The following is a 20,412-nucleotide window of genomic DNA, read 5'->3' as shown; positions in this document are numbered from 1 at the left end:
TTTCTCTTACTCATTCTACAGTCTAAGACTAACTTACCAACTGGGCTCTCCTCCTTTCCTCTTTTTAAAAAATTTTAAGGCTTCAGTGGCGTGAAGGTTTCACTTTAGTGAAAATGTATCTAAATTCATAATTTTTCTGGCACTACTCTTTTTCATCAGGTCAGCTGGATCAACTGCTTCAGTTGGCTGTAATATTGCCCAGCTTGTAAAGTCAACATATGTTTCCTCATTTCTCTGCCTCTCCTAACACTGGTCGTTCAGCAATGCCTTTCTACTTCATATCTGTCTGCTGAAATCTTACTTCTAAACTAAGGTATCGCTCACCTAATGTTTTCACAATGAGGCCTTGCTTGATCCTGCTTTTGCAAACAGCTCTACTTTAAATTCACACAGTACATTCTTCTTAGTTTTACTTACTGCATTGCCTAATACTATGCTGGTCATATGACAAGTATTCAACAAGTGCTTGATTAAACGAATGATTTCTTATTAGTACCTTGAAAACTTTTAATATTACAACTCTGCTCATGAATCATAAGTCTTAGAACACTGTACAATGTAAGTGACTATCTCCGTAGTTTTAAGAAGTTATGCCTATAATTGTTATGGCTAGATACCAGGATGTCTACTAATGGAGAGGGACATACTACTCCTAACATTTTATTTGTGAACACTTTGGAAACAATATCCGACTCTCCATTAGTGGACATAATCATCAATCCACTTATTGGCAGTCATCCGTTTCTAATTAATACAGGTGAATCAACTCTTGCCAAATATAAAGGGACAACTGAATATTGCCCAATTCACAGTCAAACTTTCTTTGCTCTCTCAGAACTGCGGGACAATCATGTTTTTTCTTCTTGGGAAAGGGTTCCCTTTGCTTTGTGTATTGGGCACTTTAAAACTCTTGTGCTCTGGACAACTCATAATGGTGTCTTTCCCAATTTAACCTCAAGGGCTACCTGTAAAAAGAACTCTTCAGGTGAAAAAGAAAAGACCACAAGACATAACACACATGCACGTGCACTCACACACATGCACCCTGTGGGCACACACACAGGAGCAGGCCCTGATAATTACTGAATGAGGGCTCTTGTCAACACTTCACTGTTAATTCATCTTGTGAACTTCTACTCAATATCACACTTTTTGTGAATGTAGTAGAACATGTGATATATACCACAGTGGTGTGAATGCTGGCCCCCAAAAGATATGTCCGTGTCCTAATCTCTGGTAGCTGTGAATATCACCTTACCGGTATATCTTACTTTATTGTACTTCACTTTATTGTGCTTCGCAGTTATGGTGGGGTTTTTTTGTTTGTTTTACAAATTGAAGATTTGTGGCAACCCTGCATCGGTACTCTATTTGCGTCATTTTTTGCCACAGCATTTGCTCACTTCGTGTCTCTGTGTCACATGGTAATTCTCACAATATTTCAAACTTTTTTTTTACATTTCTTATGGCTATCTTTGATGCTACTACTACCACTTCCTGAAGGTTAGCATTTTTTAGCAATAAAGTATTTTTAATTAAGGTATGTACATTGTTTTTTTTTATTGCACACTTACAGTATAGTGTAAATATAACTTTTATATGCACTGGGAAACCAAAAAATTCATGTGACTCACTTTATGACAGTATTTACTTTATTGCAGTGGTCTGGAACTGAACCTGCAATATTTCCAAGGTGTGCCTGTATTTGGAAAAAGAGATTTTTCAGATGTAATTAAAGTAAGGCTCTTGAGATGAGATCACTCTTGATTTTCCATGTGCGCCCTAAATCTTATGCCAAGCGTCTAATAAAAGAAAGGCAGAGTGAGATTTGAGACAGTCAGAAGACAAAACACACATACACACAAACACACACAGAAGAGGAAGAGGGCAATGGTGACCACAAAGGCAGAGATTGGAGTGATGGGACCACAAGTCAAGGAGGCTGACAGCCTCCCGACATTCATTAAGTGAGGCAAAGATTCTCCCCTAGAGCCTCCAGAGGCAGTGCAGTCCTTGGTTTCAAGCTTCTGGCCTCCACAACTGTTGACAGAAGAAATTTCTCTTGTTTTAAGCCACCAAGTTTGCGGTACTTGGTTACAGCAGCCACAGAAAACTAATAAAGATACTAAGATAAGTTTTCAGAAAGGTAAGTGACTCAGATTGTTGCTGAATTTCTACTAGGCTTTGAGAAGTTCCCTCTTTCTCTACTTCATCCCCACCTTCAGTCCCCAGTATCGTACATAGCTTCCACTTGGAAGGACATCCAGATCTCATTTGTACCTTCTGTGCCTGAGTTAGAGAGTCTCTCTTTCTTGACAATAACAACCTGACTGATGAGATAACCCAGATGTGTTTGTGTCTGTTAGCTTCCTCATACGCATAGCAAAGAGCTCCAGGAAGTATAGAAATCCTGATTATGACTACGAAAACATCAGATCCACCAGGTCAGAAGAGATATAGATACAGATAGGTATAGACATAGACATATATAGATATAGAAACATAATTATAAGAATTTTCTGTTTGCAGAACTTAAAAGTCCCAACAGGACAGAGAACAGTGATTCTCAGCCTCCATTTCAGATCTAATAAATTAAATTTTCAAGTACAGGGGAGGCAGGAGAGCTAGAAAACTGGGTGCATGTGTTTTGTAAAAGCTCTACAAGTATTTATGTCATTCATTCCGCATTAAAACTCATTGCTATAGACAGTTCATCTGGCGATGAAGATCTTCAGGTCACTGAGATTCTCACTTAATTAGTCAGGGGCAAGACAGGCCCATTGGTTTGTTTCAGTGTACCATGATGCCAAGGACCTCTTTATTTAGAGGAAAAAATGTAAATTAAAAGTGAAAATGTTAACCTATAACATTAAAATAATTAAAATATGTGTGTTCCAAATTACTAAACTGAACATAAGATGCTCATCTGCATTTAAGAGAATTTATCATTATTTCAACAACTTTTGAGAATCTTAGTCTTATTTCCCCATTGAGAAACTGTTCTCATATGCTAGAATAAAGTCAACTTCCATCTTGTTTTCAATATTCTGCTACTGTGAAAATAAAATAAATTAAAGCTTAGGTCCTTTTAGTCACTGAAGTTTAAAACAGAGTGTTAACTTAGTTACTATGCTACTTTCATTCGTATAGGCATTTTTACAATTGGTGGAGGTTTTTTGATACCATTGTTTGTGGGGCCTTGACCTAGTACATGTCAGCCCGTAGGAAAAATTGCAAATTACTTTGTTATGTTAATGCACATGCATTTACATTATAAAAGAATTTCCATTTCTATAAAAACCTTACCAAGTTCTTTAAAGTTAACATATATTTACAAGCCATGTGCAAGATGCACTGTAAATGTCATAAAAATATCGTAAGTCCAATTTAACTTCTGGGTTAACATTAATTTTAATCCAATTGTTACCGGTTTTCTAAACGGATAATTTACCAATGTCTACATAGTTTTTAACTTTAAATGCTCAAACAATCAGTACTCTTTAAATTACTTATCTATGTAGAGTCAGATAATTATATTCAGAAAGAAAATGTGAATCCTAAATTTACAAAAACCAACTTTGTGCACAGGGAATTAATAGTCACAGTAAACTGACAAGTCAATTATTAGTTTTACTTTGTCTATTTTAAGAAGTGAAATGAGACCACTTGCTTTTTGCTTGCTGTTTAAGAAAGGACTATAACTTGCTGTTTTTAAAGAGTAAAAACTCTGATGAACTAACTGACTCTTCTATCTGCTTTTTTCACATTAACTTTTGCAGCTCACGGGACATTCTGTTCATGAATGTTCTAAGTACTTCCATTTTCTTAAGTGCCTTGAAAAGAAATTTCATGCTTGAAGATCAGTAGAGGAAGAAAAGTGTCTGTTAAAATGTACTTGAGAGAGCAGAAGTACAAAAAAATGGGAATGAGAAAATAGGAGGCAAAGATGAACAGAAGCAGATCGAGTAGACATGCAAATGAATAGGGGAAAAAAAAACCCTGAGCAACATTTCAAGGACAAGTTCATATACAATTGCATTATTACTAGATGTTCTATTTGATGAGACACAGAATCTGTTAACAGTGGGATAAAATAAAAGGAAGCAGTCTATAGGATGAGACCATTCTAAATATTGTAGTCCATAAGGATAAGATGAGATCATTCTAAATATTGCAGAAGGGTCACAGATTTAAGAGAGCATTTATTTACAGTTAGAATTTAACAAAGGAGTGAAGAAAGAAACAATAATCAATACGCTAGTGTATAGAAATGTTCCAAGAAGTATAGCACATAAGCTTTGGTCACAATCTGTAAAATGGAAGCACAATACAAACATCACAGACTGTTAAAAAGATGAAATGAGACAACATATGAAAATGCCTTGCAAATGTTTCCTAGAACAAGTCATGTTGTACGTATCCTATCTCTAGGGATAGCTTGATGTGACAGGATGAATTTAATTTAATTTTTCCAGAAAAGCAATGCACTTTCCTTTGCTCTCTTCCTACTCAAAGAGGTGCCAAGTTTCTATAAACACAATTCTTTGTCAGGCAAGTCTGAGGTGAGTACCCTGCTTTTATTAAACTGGAAACAAAAATTCTCCAAGAGTGAGAAAGCCTGTAGCCTGCCTGCAAGTTTGTGGGGTAGTGGGAGGGGAGAGGGAAGTACTGACTTTCTGGACTCCTCAGGAACTTGAAATCTTTCTCTCATGCTCACTGTGGACCAGAAGTGGAAGTGGGAGATATCTTCAGACCACTGGAAAATTAAAAACTCTTTATCAAGCTTTTTTCTTTTCTTTTTCTTAATTATTCAATTGGATAATATATGCTATAATTAAAATTTACATATCTTAACTACAAAATTTTAAAAAATCCTTAGTGTCTCTGAGAAGTAACATTGGGCTTGTGTGCGGTGAATTGCAAAAGAGGCCTCTTCTTGAGTTTGCTGTGAGGCGCAGGTTTTAAAACCTTCTGGATACTCTATGCATTGGGCTTATCGGGCATGTTTTTTAAAAAAAAATAATGAATGAATTAATTAATTTTTGGCTGCTTTGGGTCTTCGTTGCTGTACGCGGGCTTTCTCTAGTTGCAGCGAGCGGGGGCTACTCTTCGTTGTGGTGCACGGGCTTCTCATTGCAGTGGCTTCTCTTGTTGCAGAGCACAGGCTCTAGGCACCGTGGGCTTCAGGAATTGCTGCACGTGGGCTCAGTAGTTGCGGCACGCAGGCTCAGTAGTTATGGCACACGGGCTTAGTTGCTCCGAGGCATGTGGGATCTTCCCGGACCAGGGCTCGAACCCGTGTCTCCTGCATTGGCAGGCTGATTCTTAACCACTGCACCAGCAGAGAAGTCCCTTATCTGGCATGTTTTGGAGCATACATTCAGGCATATCTTAAAACATGAATGTTTAGGCCTTCATGAAGTAATAGATCAAATTTCATTGTATATGCTTTCATATTAAAAAGTTAAACATTATTAAATGCATAGGAATATATTAAGAAAAAAAGAAGTAATCAACAAAATGATGTAGTGAAAAGGTCCATATATAAATTCCAGAAGAATCAAAATACAAAATGCTCTCTTTAAAATTGGAAATAACAGTTATAGCTATGGAAAAACAAATGACACCATGGACAGTCATTCTATTGGATACATTTCAATAAAATCAAGGCAGATAAGATTGTACGATGGCCTTCAAAATGTACCTCTTATGAAAATAAACTGTTTAGTCATAAATGAACATGAGATAGTCTGGTTACTCAAAGAATCTACCCTACCACATCAATTTTTGAGAATTAAATTAAAATGAATTACTGTTGATCTGAGGCTGGTGAATTAAATTTAGTATTTCCTCAGAGGAGGCAAAAAGTCACAATGGGGACATCAGTTTCCACTGATAAAGAGGAAGCCATATTGAAGTGATAGGTGGATGAACCTTTATCTGGGTTAGTTAGAAATACCACTTGCCAGTTTTATATCAATGAACCACATCTTATGAAAATGTAAAAATCTTCACTAACACAGAGAAAAGTTATAGGGGTGATTGTTCAATTACAAAAAAGATTCTTATATAAAATTATTCACCAGAGAGTTTCTTTAAATAGAGTACTTCCCTTGTGCATATAAATCTTTCATTGATCATTAGCTGCTTAAAAGAACTGGGGGTCAGAGCCTCTTAAAACTGACATGTTAAGCCACTACCAATTAAAGATCAATCAAAAATGAAGGGAACACTTCTCTGAAATTATGATGATTCAATTTACCCACAAATCTGTAGGAACATACTAAGTTGGTAAAGTATGACTGGAATGCTAAGTGTGTTAACGTTAGACCATAAAATACTGGTATCCTATTTTTATAATCATATTCAAGCATGAGTTATTTTTCATGAAGAGTCTGCATATAATTTAGGAATGCTCAGTTATTTAGCCAAAATTCAAGAGGAAATTTATGGATGAACATCTCTCTTTATATTCAAATTTTAAATGATGTGGGTCTTTTTATAGTTTCTATTTTAATGAACATCAGTCATGTGGTACATATTCTTATTCTGAAACCTCTTTTAATATTCTACACCATTATGTCCTTTGATAGGTTTATTTCTGATAAATTGGCATTCACTTTGCAAATTCAGAAGTTCTTGTTAACATAGGATACTCACTGCATTTTTCTATGCAGTAAACTTCAATCTTTAAGAACAACTCAGAAAGCTCTGTATTTTCAAGCTTTGTACTTTCAAGATAATAGTACTTGTCAGAGGAAAAACAGTATTTTTCTATAAAATGAATAAGACTATTGCCAAAACCTTCTGGAGGAGCTTGACAGGCATAATGGTTTGATGCTTTGCTTTGTAAAATTATTCTCACGTCCCTTGTCTTAAGAAATACTATATCTGAATTTCTTTAGTTGAAAAAGTAATTTTTTCACTCTACTTTCTTCTTGATGGTTATTAACAAATTCGTGTGGTATAGTGTCCATTACATGGTCATTTTTTAAAGGATGGGTATCATTTTCTTCTGCTATGACTAAGTACTTACCGTATGCATTTGAATAGATTTGTTGAAGAATTAAGTAATCTAAAATCAATAATTTCTTTAAGGTAAAGTCTCATTTAAGTAGAAAAATTTAGTATTCATATTTTGTTCTTAGATGGAAGATGGAAATTATCTAAAATATTATCCATCCTGTACAATAGCAGACTTACATTCTAATAAGAACATAAGCATGATCAAACAATCATTGACATTCAAAATGTAGTTCAGAAATCTTGTATATACATCATTATCTCTCTCCTCTTTCTCTCTCTCTCTCTCTATCTATATATATTTATATCTACACCATATATACATATATGTGTAGCATTAAAATATCTCAACTAACAGCAGCAAGCATATATTGACTACTTAATATATACCAGGCAATGTACTAATCTTTACATGCATTATCTCATTAAATACCCATACTAACTCTACAGAGCTACGTATTATCACGGTGTCTTTTTTATTGATTAGGAAAATGAGGGCTGTTTGTTTAAGGTTACAGCAGAGCTAAGTGGTAGAGCTGGATTGTCACCTACGTCTGTCTGACAGAATGACCTGAATTTGGAACCTCTGCTATATGCTGCCTCTTTATTGTAAGTAATCAAAATAATAAAATAATAATAATCATAATAATAATGAAGAAGAAAAATGATGATGTTGATGATGATGGTGATGATGATGTTTGTTTTTGAAAATTTTGTGATATAAAAACATGTAGCCATTTTTGATCTCTGCTTTTTCCATCAATTTAAAGAGAAGAATTTGACTTGATAACTATCAAAGTCCCTCCACTTCGTAAGGTGTCTAAATCTAGAATTGTGAAGAGTCACACATATCTAGTTTCTTAGTTGGCCACAAACAAACAAACAAAACTGTACTCTCAGTGCTGTAGCAAAAGAGCAATCTGCATGATTCATGTTAGTGGCCAACAAACTAGACCAGAACTACACCAGGAGTTGGGAATTTCAAAAGACTCTGGTTTTGTGACAACACTCTTTCTTGCACTTCTTCTTTCTTCCTTTCTTTTCTCTCTTTTGGCCCTTTTCCAAAGTAAGAACCAGCAGACTCACATTTTCTCTATTCCAGTTTTTAAAGCATTTTAACAAGTGCTTCAGCTGGCTTCCAAACGTTCAGAAATCAATGGCCCGTAGGAGCTGCTCTAACCTTCATCTCCATCTTTCTTTGGGTTTCAAGCCTGTCCTAGCACTAGGCCTCAAGCATGTAACACTTAAAAAGGAAGCCTGACTTCTGCTTAGCTAGCAATTTTTTAAATATTTGTTTTGATTTTTTTCTGGATTGAGGGGTAATTGCAATAAGCTACTTAACATTAAAAATAGTAAAAGTTATTTTAAAAAATAGTGTATGTTTGTTCTCATCGTTGCTACTTAGCCATTCTTTACCTTTTTTAAGAAAATTTTTATACAATTTTTAAAGGGTACTTTCCATTTATAGTTATTCCAAAACGTTGGCTATATCCCCCGTGTTGTACAATACACCCTTGAGCCTGTCTTACACCCAATAGTTTGCACCTCCCACTCTCCCTTCCCTATATTACCCCTTCCCCACCCCCACACCGGTAACCACTAGTTTGTTCTCTATATCTGTGAGTTTTTAGCTAGCAATTTTTAAAGCAAACATGCAAAGCTGGATTTCCCCCCAACCTATTCTTCCTCTCTAGCACTAAGGAAAGACTGATTTTGAGAATCTGTGAGATTCATATCTTATAAGTTAGGCCATATAATGATCTAAGAATATGAATACTAGCTTTCATTAATTGATTCATCTTTTGTTTAAGGATATGAAATGTTAAATAAATACTAATATCAAAATATTCCTCTTCAGGTTAGAATCACAATTCTTAAGGTGTTTTTGGTTTCAAAAGTAAAATATGAGACCATAACAGCTGTCAAGAGTTATTACTTTCATTCATCCTGGCACAATAAATTTACACTGAGTAGACCTGAATGCCATCAGTTTTAAATAATTATAACAGCAGTCTGTATTTGCCTTTACATGCTTTAATTATGATGTCTATTTGCCCAGAAGCTCTAATTTATGTCTAGCAAGCTTTATTTCAGGCAGTAGAACTATGCTGATCTGCATGTCTTTCTTAAGTGGGCAACAAGTACATCATTTGTCATCTAAAATCAAGACTTGGATACAAATGTTTTTATCCAGAGTGAAAGGGAAGTTTTATGGTTTTTCATATGAGTTTGTCAGTGAAAATATGTTTTGTATCTTCCACATGGAGCAGTAAAACAAAAGTCAACAGCATTACATTTGCTAATGACAACCAGAAGAGCAACTGTGGATGGAAAAACCCAAACAGTCAATCCTGACTTCCTTACCTCTGGGAAGGAAGGTCATATTTGCATCACTTGCATAACTCAGCAACTAAGTATTCTTTAGCAGCATCAATATTGTAAGTCATTTTCAGAATTAGGTATCAAATTCAACACCTGAATTGTTTTGTTTCTAGGATACTGACATAAAGTACTTCTCTACTCCAGAAAGGAAACAAACAGGCCTCCTAATTAAGTAACTATTCAGAAAGGATGTGTTCTGTTTTAAGAAAATAACAGCTATGAAAATATAGAACTAGATAGTAAATGTTAGAGGGCTATATTTCACTCCATAAAATAATTCCCTATATACTTTCCTTGGATTAAAAACTCAACTAGTATATTTGTAATACAACACATTCCATGCACTATATGTATATATATATGTATATATACAGTTCCAGATCATATAAAGGATTGAAGTAGAATACATTTCCATAACTAATTACTTTAGCAACACAGTAAATTAAACATAAAATTTTCATGGCAAAAAGTTTTCCTATTAAATTATCAATCAGGATCTATTATATAGACATTTTCCCCTCAGTCTGCTTGAAACTTAAAATTCTGCAAACTATAATATGGTGTAACAGGGCAAGATGTGTTAGTTAAGTTCTAGTGTGACATTTTATTTTAATTAGCCTGTAGTTAAGTTGGATAAAGTTACATGTGTAGTGCGTCCTTTACGAGGACAGATGTTTAAAAATTTGAGGTTTCAATATTGTCATCAACCACTTTCCCGGAGATGTTAACATCTGGTGAATCCTTGTAACTCATTCAGATACATGTGTTTTCTTTTTAACAAATTTAACAAAAGAAAGTGGATATTAAAGAAAAACAAAAGTCCTGTTGAGCAGCTTATTCAGTACAGTCTCATTACTTTCTTCTTACAGAAAATTTGGAGATGTGTGTCCTTTGTGGCATGTATACCTTATTGTCAATTAGTATTTATTGACATTCCCTATGCCCAGAGCACATCACAAAATTACTGTGTACTTATATTAAGAAACACAGGCTCTAGGGCTTCCCTGGTGGCGCAGTGGTTGAGAATCTGCCTGCCAATGCAGGGGACACGGGTTTGAGCCCTGGTCTGGGAAGATCCCACATGCCGCGGAGCAACTAGGCCTGTGAGCCACAATTACTGAGCCTGCGCGTCTGGAGCCTGTGCTCCGCAACAAGAGAGGCCGCGACAATGAGAGGCCCGTGCACCGCGATGGAGAGTAGCCCCCACTTGCCGCAACTAGAGAAAGCCCTCGCACAGAAACGAAGATCCAACACAGCCAAAGATAAATAAATAAATTAAAAAAAAAAAGAAACACAGGCTCTAGAGGAAGTTTTCAGTTGAGCATTAGGATAAGCAAGAGAAAAAAATGGATAGAGACTGTAGACATTTGATTAGGTTTCTATATTTCTTCAACAATATGGACTAGATTTATTTGAAACCCTCCAAATGTGGATAATCCTGAAAAAGAGAGGCCACACTCATATTCAATGAATGAAGAGAAGGAGCTAAGAGGGGGAAGGAAGAAGTGATTCTGATACCCAGGGAAAGTGAGTTTTCCTTCAAGAGCTCTATGTTACAAAGATGTATCATTTTATGCATTGTATCAAAAAAATTAAAAGTTATTAAACTCACTACATACTTCTAGTGAGAGTCTGCATTTCTCTGATAAGAATTCTGAAACTATGTAGCAAGAAACTTTGATGAAATTATTTCCTTTTACCCAGTAATTTTCCTTTTAGCAATCTGTCCTGTTGCAATAGGTCAAGGGAAAGTGTATGATTAAAGACAACTGCATCATTATTTATGACAATGAAATTTGGAAAAATCCAAATTTCCAGCAATATACGTGAGATTATAGGACATTCACACGGATGTCATGCAGCCATTAAAGGGGTATTTTCTCAGAATATTTAATAGGAGCAGAATGTTTCTACAACATAAAGTAGAAGAAACAAGATTCTTTTCTGTATTCCCCCCAAAGGTCTACCTGTAAAACTAACCTATAAAATTATTTTTAAAGCAAAAAGCAAAATTTAAATAAAGAAATACCCATATCTAAATGAGTAATTAATGATAATTTTCAGTAAATTCTACGTTGTAAAGTATAATGTGTCTTACTAGGACAAGGGTGGAATGAATTTCTACTCTTTGAAAGTCTGGTAATGATGAATATAACATCCTCTGTACTAGAAGTTTCTGAAAATGGGAGCCTGGCCATAAGAAGGCCATATGTCTGATTGACATCCTCAGGGCTCAAGTTCAGCAAGACATTGGTGTCTGTCTTTTGATTCCCTTGACTACAACCACCTGAAAAGACTAAGTCAGACTCACCCCCTGGATTGACCTTCAGAATTGCACAGTGTGATTTCTGGGCCTTTTGCCCAAGAAAGTTCTGTCCACATATTTGCTGATGCCTGAAAGTTATTTAAAAGGGACAGAGTTGGGTTTTTTTTTTTTTTTCACATTTAGAAATAACATATAGATGCCACTTAAAATGGAAATACTAGGCTATAACCCCATATTGACTGAAATTCAAAACCACCAATTTACATGGTTTATATGAATTTAGTTACTATATTATTTTTTTCCTAAGTACTTTGATTTTTGGTGCCTTTTGCTTTCTATACTGAAACAGTTTAAATTATCACTATCAGACTCTTTCCAGTTTTGAGAAGATGAAAGAATTGGAAGAAAAGGAAGACACAAAGGGATGTGGAAAGGGAAAGGTAGGCATGGCTAGCAAATGGCAGAGAAAGGAGAATTTGGAGATGAAGACAAATCTATGCATTTCATGATTTTATCTAAGTCATTATTAATGTGTTTTATATATTCATACACAAACTGGAGATTTGATGGATTTAGTTACCAAGGACAGGTGAATGGATATGTGTTTAACTTAGCCAAGATATTCATGTTAGGTCACCAGCCATGTATTAACTCAGCTTTGTGTAATTTCTAATGATTGTTCTTATAATTAACCCACATAGTAGTTTTATTAACCTCTGAGGTTAACCCTCAATTTAGGACAAGGTTGAGTCAGACCCCCAAGCTCTTGATCAATGAAACTCTGTTGGAGATTTTCACCATCTCATGAGAATAGGCACCACTTACAGGTTCCCTATCACTGGTCCTGGCCACCCTCCTTACTCCCCCGCCCATGACTCTTCACTCAGTTCCCTTCCTTAGGATTCGACAACACATTTTGAGCCTGTTGAAATTAACAGCTTTTTCGAATCTGGAAAGGGCAAAAATTAAATCCCAAAGGAGGTGAAAAACCAAAGTACATATTGTAGAAAACAAACATATTTTAGGCATCTCGAGTCTTTCCTTTTTTTTGGTCCTTAACATTATTTCCTATTTTCACTTATCCTTTGCGATCAGCTGTTCACCTACCCCGATACTATTAAAGTAACAACACTAAAAGGTAGTTATTTCAAATCAACTGTTGCTCAAAAATTCATGGATTAAGGTTAAATTTCTCCAACTAGTAAATGATGTATCACACTGAGAACTGGAGTTAGAAAATAAAACAAAAGTTGTTTAAAACAATACAAGTCCCAGGTTGATGTCTATGGTTTACTTGGTGTTTAAACTGAAAGGTATTCCTTTTGGCAGTGACAATAAAGGAGTTAATTAGAGTATTTTCTGGAGCATTTTGATTGTTATCAAGACATGCCCATCTTTCTTCAAACAAATATACAGCCAAACCTTCCAATTTGCATAAGAAATTTTCATATTTTCAATTTGATTTTTTAAAAAATTTTTGTTCAAGAAAAAGTAATTTTTGAAAAAAAAGAAAGCTTTACAAATTATTTATTCCATTTTGTAAAACATTTTAGAAGACAGAGAACAATTTGATTTATTCCAAATTCAGGGACAATATAAGGAAACCCAATGGGCAACCATCTATCGTAAAATTCTTTGAATCATTTTTTCAAGTAAAGAGATACAATTAATATCATTTTGGCTATGCTCATTACAGATAACTGGTACAATAAACCACTCCCTCTTGGTCCAAGATATTTATAGTTTTGCATAACTTCTTAGAAAAATATCTTCCTAGGGGCTTCCCTGGTGGCGCAGTGGTTGAGAATCTGCCTGCTAATGCAGCGGACACAGGTTTGAGCCCTGGTCTGGGAAGATCCCACATGCCGTGGAGCAACTAGGCCCGTGAGCCACAACTACTGAGCCTGCGCGTCTGGAGCCTGTGCTCCGCAACAAGAGGGGCCGCGATAGTGAGAGGCCCGCGCACCGCGATGAAGAGTGGCCCCCGCTTGCCGCAACTGGAGAAAGCCCTCGCACAGAAACGAAGACCCAACACAACCAAAAAATAAAATAAATAAATAAAGCTTATGTTTCCTTATTAAAAAAAAAAAATATATATATATATATATATATATCTCTTCCTAGGAGTTATTGAAAGGTCTGTATGAGAATGGCCGCTTATGAAAATTTATATTTCAAAATTTCTTTTCAAAGTAGCAATAACATCTAATATACCTCAATATACCATAGCATGAGTAAAGAGCGTGATACAATTTTAATACGTTTGTTTCATATACAGCATGGCTTTAATGCTGCTTGTAGTCTCCCATCTCAAAATAATGACAATTATAAAACTACTTGCATGTATATGGAATTAATCCAAAGCCTTAGGTTTATCATCAAAGAAACATTAATACCCTGACTTGTATAAAAATTACATATGTTCATGCCTCAAAGTGAGTGAATATTTCCAATGTTGGAAATCTGTTGACTATAATAATTTTATAGTCTCTAAAACCATCATCTTATCTTTTTGCACTATAACTTTGGATGTGCTATTAGTAAAGATTATCAGATCTGTAATCTTGATTTTGAAGACAGATTTACAATTTTGATTTAAACTCTCTCCCCAGTAACAATAATAACATTGATAACATAAGGGATGGACTATGAATTTTTTGTTGTTGTTGTATTCATTAAATGCATTTCTACTTTCAAATGGTTAATGTAAGAAAAAATTCCTTAACAAACATGAATATATGGTTTAAATTATACTTTTGATAACCTTTTATATCAAACCACTCAAAACTAATTTTCTGCTAAAGTTTATGATATATACATACATGCATACCATATTTCAAATAAAAAATATAATTGAAATGTGCTGTATATATTTATAAACAAGAGGGGAAATTTCCCATAATTTGGTATAACTGAATATAGATAGATAAATCAGACTAAGAAATTCTAGACTTAACTCTAAGATAAATATGTTAAAATTCTTATTTGTGGACTAGATACTTTTACCAAAGCATATTCTGTACATATTCTTATGTTTCAGTCCTTTAACCAAAAGCCACTTGCTCATATTTTATGAATATATTATCCATAACTTAACTATCACAATGTCCATTATATTTGGCTGGATAAAAATGATTTTTAACTGTAACAGTGTCATTTACTTTAATGAATCTCTACCCTTTCCCCCAATTTTCAAAAATTGTATTTTAACATATTAGTGGGTATTATAGTCAAACAGTTCCACACTGCCAATTCAAGGGCTTCCCTGGTGGCGCAGTGGTTAAGAATCCACCTGCCAGTGCAGGGGACACGGGTTCGAGCCCCAGTTGGGGAAGATCCCACATGCTGCGGAGCAACTAAGCCCGTGCGCCACAACTACTGAGTCTGCGCTCTAGAGCCCGCGCGCCACAACTACTGAGCCCACGTGGCACAACTACTGAAGCCCGCGCACCTAGAGCCCGTGCTCTGCAACAACAGAAGCCACCGCAATGAGAGGCCCGCACACTGCAACGAAGAGTAGCCCCCGCTAGCCGCAACTAGAGAAAGCCCGCGCGCAGCCACAAAGATCCAATGCAGCCAAAAATAAATAAATAAGTAAAATAAATTTAAAAAAACCCAACAATTCAAGCCTTATAAAATGACAAAATAATACCATCAGCAAACCCTTCAGCAAACCCATCTAATTTTTCAACAACCATCTAAATAACACATGAGTTTTTACATCCATATGTCCAGCTTGGTCCTAATGCACGCACCAAGGGGATGGAATACGCCATATTTGCTGGTATTTTCTAATTTTGCTCCCTTTAAATAAACATGGGCTTAGCTCAGAGTATTACACCAGGTTACAATCTAGGCTTATTAACAGTCAGAATGTAATGAGAAAAGTGTATTAACTAGAATTAAAGAATTACTCACCCAGCTGGGTCTCCTGAATTGTCAGTTTACTTTCCATAGGATACAAAAGCTTGGGTGGTTTATCAGTCAGAGGGGCTGAAAAACAATAATAATACAGACTTATAGTTATGCTGCATAAACTGAAGGATAGAACACAGTTTATTTTCCCAAGTACTTTTCATTCTCTGAGTAGTGTGTCAAAGCATTCTACCAAGTAATGACTTACATATTGCAGGTAGTACCTTCAGGCGAGCTGAAAAGCTATTAGATTATACATGAGTCAAATATAACACTACCAAATTGGCAGTCACATGAGACTGTTGAAGTGCAGAATCAGGATTGGTCAGTCCTTAAGAACATATGATTGTACTTCACCAAATATTTTCAATTTTCACCTTGCTTTCCTTTTTAAAGGGTACCCTACATTTTCTCTGTGTTAATTAAAGATACACATGATATCCGTATCGTGCATTTCAATGATTTTTGGGGGGGCATAATATTACCTCTTTCTTCTTAATCCCATTCCTAGTTTCCCTACCCTGGATCACATTGCCTCAAAACCCATAATTTAGTAATTAGATTAAGTATTTCTCACATACATCTCCTATAAATGAGGCAGCAATGTGGCATTACATTACTACAAATACAAGCTGCATATTCAAACATGCATAAAAGTATATATTTTTCACCAAGTTACATTTTAAGTAATACTTTTCATTTAGTCAGAACCCCTTATTACTATTATCCATGACATTTTATAGTACTTATTGCTAATTTGCATGATATACTGCCTTTGATTTTTAGCTTCTACACATTACTGCTCTGTGCACTTATCAATTTATCAATGATCAGTGTACAGATCTAAGAGTTGGCTATTAAGCATCTTGAAGATAGGTTTCCCATTGCATTCTTCATTCCTAGCTAACTAGACTATCTGGACTTTAGACAAATAGTCAGTGATCCTTCATTAAAGACTCCCTCCTCATCCTCTCTGACTGAAATGCCCAGGTCCCTGTGAAATCTGTCACTGCAACTTCCACTCTGTAAGAAGTGCAGAAATGATCAATTAAGGGTTGCTGAAATTGATTGAAAAATTAAATGATTTTGCTTTGAGGGCTTCCTTCCTTGCCAGGAGGACATGTCAGTTTGGTTGATAACCAGAAGGCTGATCTAGACAGCAGTGCCCGGAGTTGGCCACAAATCCTCATCACCAGAGGATTCAAGAATTCAATCTGCTTCGGCAGCTCACCTCTATCTCTCGTTAACAGAAAACACAGTCAGTACAAACGGATGATGCATCCCAGCTCCGAAAAACAGGAATGAGTTTTAAGAGTCCTGATTTGGAAGACCAACCTCACATAGGATCAGTAGCTTTTGTTCATAACTAATTGAATGCATTATTCATTCATCTTCATTAATATTTAACACAGGGATGGGAAGGAAGGGGAAACGAAAGTTGGGGTAATAAGATGAGATAAATCACTTTGAAATTCTTCTCAAAGATTTGACATCACTCTGATTAACCTCGAATACTTGTATGTCTTGCCTAAAGTGATCTTAACAGATTTTTATTCTCCTAATAGCTAAATAAGTAGGTTAGTCACTAAATGTTGGCAAAGCAGTTCACCATTAATAGGTCAGAGAGCCACATTTCCTAGGCTCTGGTTATCAAATGATTTCAGGTAACTTCAAAAGCAATATGGCATCAAAATAACCTGTTTCTTCAGTAAATTAACTCCGTTTATAAAAGCTTGTGATTGCAGAGTCACAAGCAGACAATTCAACAGTTATAGAAAGCAGCTGAGAAAAATGTTCCCTGTTCAAACACATCCCACACTAATTTATAATAAAAGAAAACATCTGTAGAGAAAGATAATAAAATCCATAGGTAGGACATTTGTTCAGAAATATAAAACGGTTGTGTGGTTCTCCACCCCAACACACCACCCACCCCATGGCATAATGTTACATCCTTAAGATCCTTCCATATTATCCTCATGGGACAACTCCAAGTTAACAGAGGGATCAGAGTGTTCAAGCCAGAAAAAATTATAAGCTTATTAAGTTCTTTGATTTTTAAATTGTGTTCCCTAAAGCCCTATGGTTTCCACAGTGCCCCTCTGGGCAGGTGAAATGCAGATACAGATAAGGGGTGGACCGAGGGCCTTGACTCCATACCTTGTTGTACTGCCTACCCCTCTCTTGATATAAGTAGCTCTGCTTTTACTTACACATCAGTATTCCGTCCAAGATTTTAACCCCCCAAATCCAATTCAACTCAACTGATGCATATTGGACACTATAATGTGCTAGGTATTGTGATAGTGGCTTTGGAATATCTTTGGTTTCTGCCTTTACATCTTACAGTAATCAGAAGTTAAAAAATAATGGCAATAGTGAAAAATTCTGGGCTGATTCAACTCCCTTGTTTTATTTATTTAATTTTTTACTCTTTTTTTTTACATTTGTTTCTTTTTTTTATTGAAGTATAGTTGATTTACAATGTAGTGCCAGTCTCTGATGTACAAAGTGACTCAGTTATACACATATATACACCCTTTTTAAAATATTCTATTCCATTATGGTTTATCACAGGATATTGAGCATAGTTCCCGTGCTTTACAGTAGGACCTTGTTGTTTATCCACTCTAAATGTAACAGTTTGCATCTACCAGCCCCAAACTCCCAGTCCATCCCTCTCCCTCCCCACCTCCCCCTTGGCAACCACAGGTCTGTTCTCTGTCTATGAGTCTGTTTCTGTTTTGTACATAGGTTCATTTATGTCATATTTTAGATTCCACATACAAGTGATATCATATGGGATTCGTCTTTCTCTTTCTGACTTACTTCACTTAGTATGATAATCTCTAGTTGCATCCATGTTGCTGCAAATGGCATTATTTCATTCTTTTTTATGGCTGAGTAGTATTCAATTGTATATATGTACCACATCTTCTTTATCCATTCATCTGTCAATGGGCATATAGGTTGTTTCCATGTTTTGGCTACTGTGAACAGTGCTGCTATGAACATGGGGGTGCATGTGTCTTTTTAATAATTAGAGAAATGCAAATCAAAACTACAATGAGGCACCACCTCACACTGGTCAGAATGGCCATCATTAAAAAGTCTACAAATAACAAATGCTGGAGAGGGTGTGGAGAAAAGGGAACCCTCCTACACTGTTGGTGGGAATGTAAGTTGGTATAGCCACTGTGGAACACAGTATGGAGGTTCCTAAGAAAACTAAAAATAGAGTTACCCTATGACCCAGCAACCCCGCTCCTGGGAATATACCCAGACAAATCTATAATTCAACTCCCTTGTGTTAGAGGTCAAAGATCCGAGGTGTAAAAAGCACAACTGGTTTGCCAAAGGTAACAGAGCAAATTCAAGCTAGAGTCCTTGCTAGATCTTTGCCTCCCAGTTCTGTCAAGCAACTACTAGCCCTGTGCAATGTTTCCCCTCAAGGTGTGAGCAATCTGTTAGGAGAGCAAAAACATGCAAATAAGTGACTATAACCTACAGCAGAGCACTCGTACTGTGTAATCTGTCATCTCTAAGTTCTGATATTATGCTCTAGAGGGATATTGTTGAGGCATGTTTCTTGTATGATTCACTTGTCTTTGATAAAAGTGAACTGAAACTATCAGAGAACACAACAGCTGACTACAGATTTGACACATGACTGTGAAATGGGGTGACCATTAAAGCTAAGATATAGCTCCACAGTCATTTGAGGGTGACCAATTGTGCTCCCACAAAGAAAAGACATGTGCTGAATTATCCATTATTTGAATGTTTCTGACACTTTATGGTGTTTAACAAATATTAGTTGAATCGAATTGACAGAAGACAGAACTGGCAAACAAATGCAGGAATGGTAATGACCAAACAAAATGAACACACAAACACAAAGCCCTCTTCATTTTCTGCATGGGCAAAAGTACGACTGGAAGGAACTCAAACAAATTAGTTACAATAAAAAGCAAAGTAATAAGCATTAGACCATGACTAGACCAACTAACATTTTATTGTCAAGAAAACATCTTGCCTTTTGGGACCCTTTCTTTCCTTCTCTCTCTCTCTCTCTCTCTCTCATTCACACACACACACACACACACACACACACACACACACACACACTCACTAAGCTGAAATCATTGAAAAAATAAAGTAAGTCTGACAGTAGTGACATGAAGCACAGGCTGATTTTAAATCCTAATCACATTTTGTCTACAAAAAAAATACACAACAATTATAGTATAGATGTTTCTCTGGCTACCTATGCATTGGAATATTTCTATGAATCCACCAACAAAAATATTTTCAAGCTCTCATTTTATTCTTCAGAATATCCCACTGACAACATTAAAGATAACATAGTTATTTTTAAAGTGTTTTTACTTTGAAATTAAAAATCTTTATTTTTATTTTAAAATAAAAATCTTTTACAGAGTTATTAATATGTCCCAATAGACAAAACCGTTCTTCAGAGTAGAAGGAACAATTTAAAGGACGTTTGTTTTGCTTACCAGCTGCTAGTTAGAGAAACATCTGGAAGGCGGTATACACACAGTTGTGTATAGGAATAATTCTTATGTTAACGTTCCCTAAATAATTATGAAGAGATGAAGTCTCTCTCTTTTTTCCCCATGCCATGTACACTTGGGTTATGGAATAGTGAAAAAGAGGATCCAATTTTCCAAAGCAAAAGTGACAAGAGACCAGGGCAATGAGGCCAGTATTCTCGAATTTTTCTAATGTTCTTAAAGAGAAGAGAAATATGAGATATTTAGGATGAGTGTACCTTTGTTCTGACATCCCTCTAAAATTTAATTTTA

General features: G+C 35.7%; 1 protein-coding gene across 1 annotated transcript in view; it reads right to left on the bottom strand.

The window, feature by feature from the left end:
* IL1RAPL1 (interleukin 1 receptor accessory protein like 1) overlaps window positions 1-20,412 on the bottom strand; it is a 709,594-nt gene that overhangs the window by 267,589 nt on the left and 421,593 nt on the right. The window contains exon 6 of the mRNA XM_059911765.1: window positions 15,590-15,664. Within this exon, the coding sequence (XP_059767748.1) occupies window positions 15,590-15,664 (75 nt within the window). The remainder of the gene's footprint in view (window positions 1-15,589; window positions 15,665-20,412) is intronic.

This window comes from Balaenoptera ricei, chromosome X (genome assembly GCF_028023285.1).
Source record: "Balaenoptera ricei isolate mBalRic1 chromosome X, mBalRic1.hap2, whole genome shotgun sequence".
NCBI classification, from domain to species: Eukaryota; Metazoa; Chordata; class Mammalia; order Artiodactyla; family Balaenopteridae; genus Balaenoptera; species Balaenoptera ricei.
This window is presented reverse-complemented; position numbering and strand designations above follow the sequence as displayed.